Here is a 2,500-nt window from a genome sequence, read left to right as displayed (position 1 = left end):
TATTATTATTGGCTGCATCGGCAGAATTCAGTTTCTTGTCCAATTTCTCAATTCTACGGACAATTCTCTTTTCAGGGTTGCTACATTCAGCTAGCAAGTTGGGGAAGTTCATCAGGTGGGTGAAGGATACAATTCTAAGGAGATGAGAGCTGCTGCTAAAGAGCTCAAACGAGTAGCTGATGTTACCGTCCGTCGGGCCGACAAGACAGCTGCCTTTGCACTCATCAACACCCACGAGCACCACGAGAAATAAGACGCCGTCATCGCCGACCTGACCAAATTCGAGCGCCTCACGAGCAACCCTATTGAAGACATCAAGAGGGAGGCAAATCGCACCATCGAGGCCATTAATGCTGCAACTAACGCCGTACACCTGCCCATGATTTCGGGGGATTATGGACCTGGTTACCTCTATGGCAATGTTAAAACCCAAAAACAAGGCAACCCACTTCGACCTATCGTCAGCCAATGCCCTACGCCTACATACCAGCTGGCAAAGAAATTGAACACGATTTTGACCCCATATGTCTCCGACTGCCACTGTGTGGCCTCCTCTGCCGAATTCCTGGAGAGGATCAAGGAGGTCCGCGGCGAGGGGGTCATAGCATCGATGAACGTCGAATCTTTGTTCACTAGTGTCCCTGTTGACGAAACCATCGACCTTATCGCCGATAGAGTCTACAGGGACGAGACGATGGTCTCACTTTTGGGCGTACTCTTTGCTAACTTCTACATGGGAGTAGTAGAGGAGAGGATATTCTCCCAACTCGAGTGCCCCCTCACTTACTTCCGCTATATTGACGACTCTTTCGTCAAAGCCACTTCCACCAAAGCCATCGAGAACCTAAGGAGGACCTTTGAGGACAATAGCATCCTCCACTTCACCCTTGAGAACAGCGTCGACAACAGCCTCCCGTTCCTGGACGTCTTGATTTCTTCTACCAACGAGGGATTCCAGACCACTGTCTACACTAAGCTCACAAATCTCAGCATGTGTTTAAATGGCGAAAGTGAATGTCCTGCCCGCTACAGGGCCTCGACCATCAAGGCCTTTGTACGCAGGGCCTTGTCACACTGCTTGTCATGGACTGACACCCACAAGGAACTGGAAAGGGCCGCAGAGGCCCTCATCAACAACGGCTACAGCAACAAGCAAGTCCAGCGTGAAGTGAGGACAGCTATAGACAAGTGGTATGGGTCCTCTGCGGTGGAAGGGTCCGACAGCGCCCGCCAGGGGTCCGACAACACTAGAGATAGGTCCGACAACCCCACCAACGGATCTAGAGACATCAAAGTTTACTACAAAGGCCTCATGAACACAGAATATCAGCGGGATGAGAACGCCATTAAAGACATAATCACTAACAATGTGTCACCCACTGATGAGACCACGAAAGCGAAACTCATCATCCACTACCAGACTGAAAAAACCCGCAGCTTGATCATGAGAAACAATCCAGCGCCCCCTGAGAATGACCCTCTGAAGAAGACAAATGTAGTCTACTCTTACCAATACCCAGTCCGAGGATGCCCCGGCAAATACATCGGTATGACTACAATGAAACTTTCGAAGAGGATTTCATGCCACGTCCAGCAAGGTGCTATAAGAAATCATGCTCTACAGCGACATAACACCCAAATTAGCCGGGCAGACATCGTGGCCAATACCAAAATTATCGGCAGCCCCCGCAGACAGCAGGCGCTTACAAATATTGGAAGATCTGTTCATCCAGAACGAGAAACCAGCGTTGAATACGACTCAAGAGATGTTCCTCATACCTTCCTGTCGACGTACCAACGCTAGGAACCAAGAACAAGACCCCAGAACGATGACAACCCCAATCCTGACACCCCCACAAATGGAGAAATCGTCAGGCCGAATGATGATTTTGGCGGCGAGCATGGTCCGGAATTCCTGTCTGCTGGCTGGGGGAATGGGTTGCCTGACATTGAGCCCGTCTCGGCGCGCGCCGCAGCCAATCAGGGAGCTCGAATACCTCTCTCAGCCCAGTGCACTGAGCAAGAGGGGAGCCTGCCTGACTTTTTGGCTGGCTTGGAGCGAGTCTTGACCAATCAGGATTCAGGATTCCTTCCAACCTCTCAGCCTGGGAGGCTGAGCCGAGCTCGTCGTACATCTGCCACCCGAGCCTATAACCTACGATCGACCAATCAAAATTCGAGGTCCCTCTCTACGAACCAGAGCCGGGATATATAAGAACCCAGATCCAGCCATAGCCTCACTTTTTACCTGAAGACGGAGCAAGCAGTTCGAAACGCGTCGCAATCCACTTCTGACTTTACCTGTTGTAATTTTCGAGTATTACTTGTACTTGTATTAATTACATCCAGCCTTAACCTGAATTGTATCGTTCACCCACCTGATGAACTTCACCAACTTGCTAGCTGAATGTAGCAACCCTGAAAAGAGAATTGTCAGTAGAATAGAGAAATTGGACAAGAAATTGAATTCTGCCGATGCAGCCATATTATTCAACTCCAC

General features: G+C 49.9%; 1 protein-coding gene across 1 annotated transcript; it reads left to right on the top strand.

Moving 5' to 3' along the window:
* Positions 1-610: 610 nt before the first annotated feature.
* LOC137654134 (uncharacterized) lies at positions 611-1,804 on the top strand. Its single transcript, XM_068387774.1, has 2 exons — positions 611-1,191; positions 1,645-1,804. Exons 1-2 carry the CDS (start codon positions 611-613, stop codon positions 1,802-1,804), a joined length of 741 nt encoding a protein of 246 aa, XP_068243875.1.
* The last annotated feature ends 696 nt before the right edge of the window (positions 1,805-2,500 follow it).

Source organism: Palaemon carinicauda, chromosome 15, assembly GCF_036898095.1.
Source record: "Palaemon carinicauda isolate YSFRI2023 chromosome 15, ASM3689809v2, whole genome shotgun sequence".
In the NCBI taxonomy this organism is placed as follows: Eukaryota; Metazoa; Arthropoda; class Malacostraca; order Decapoda; family Palaemonidae; genus Palaemon; species Palaemon carinicauda.
The sequence above is the reverse complement of the archived record's forward strand: the minus strand, read 5'-3'. Positions and strand labels throughout refer to the sequence as shown.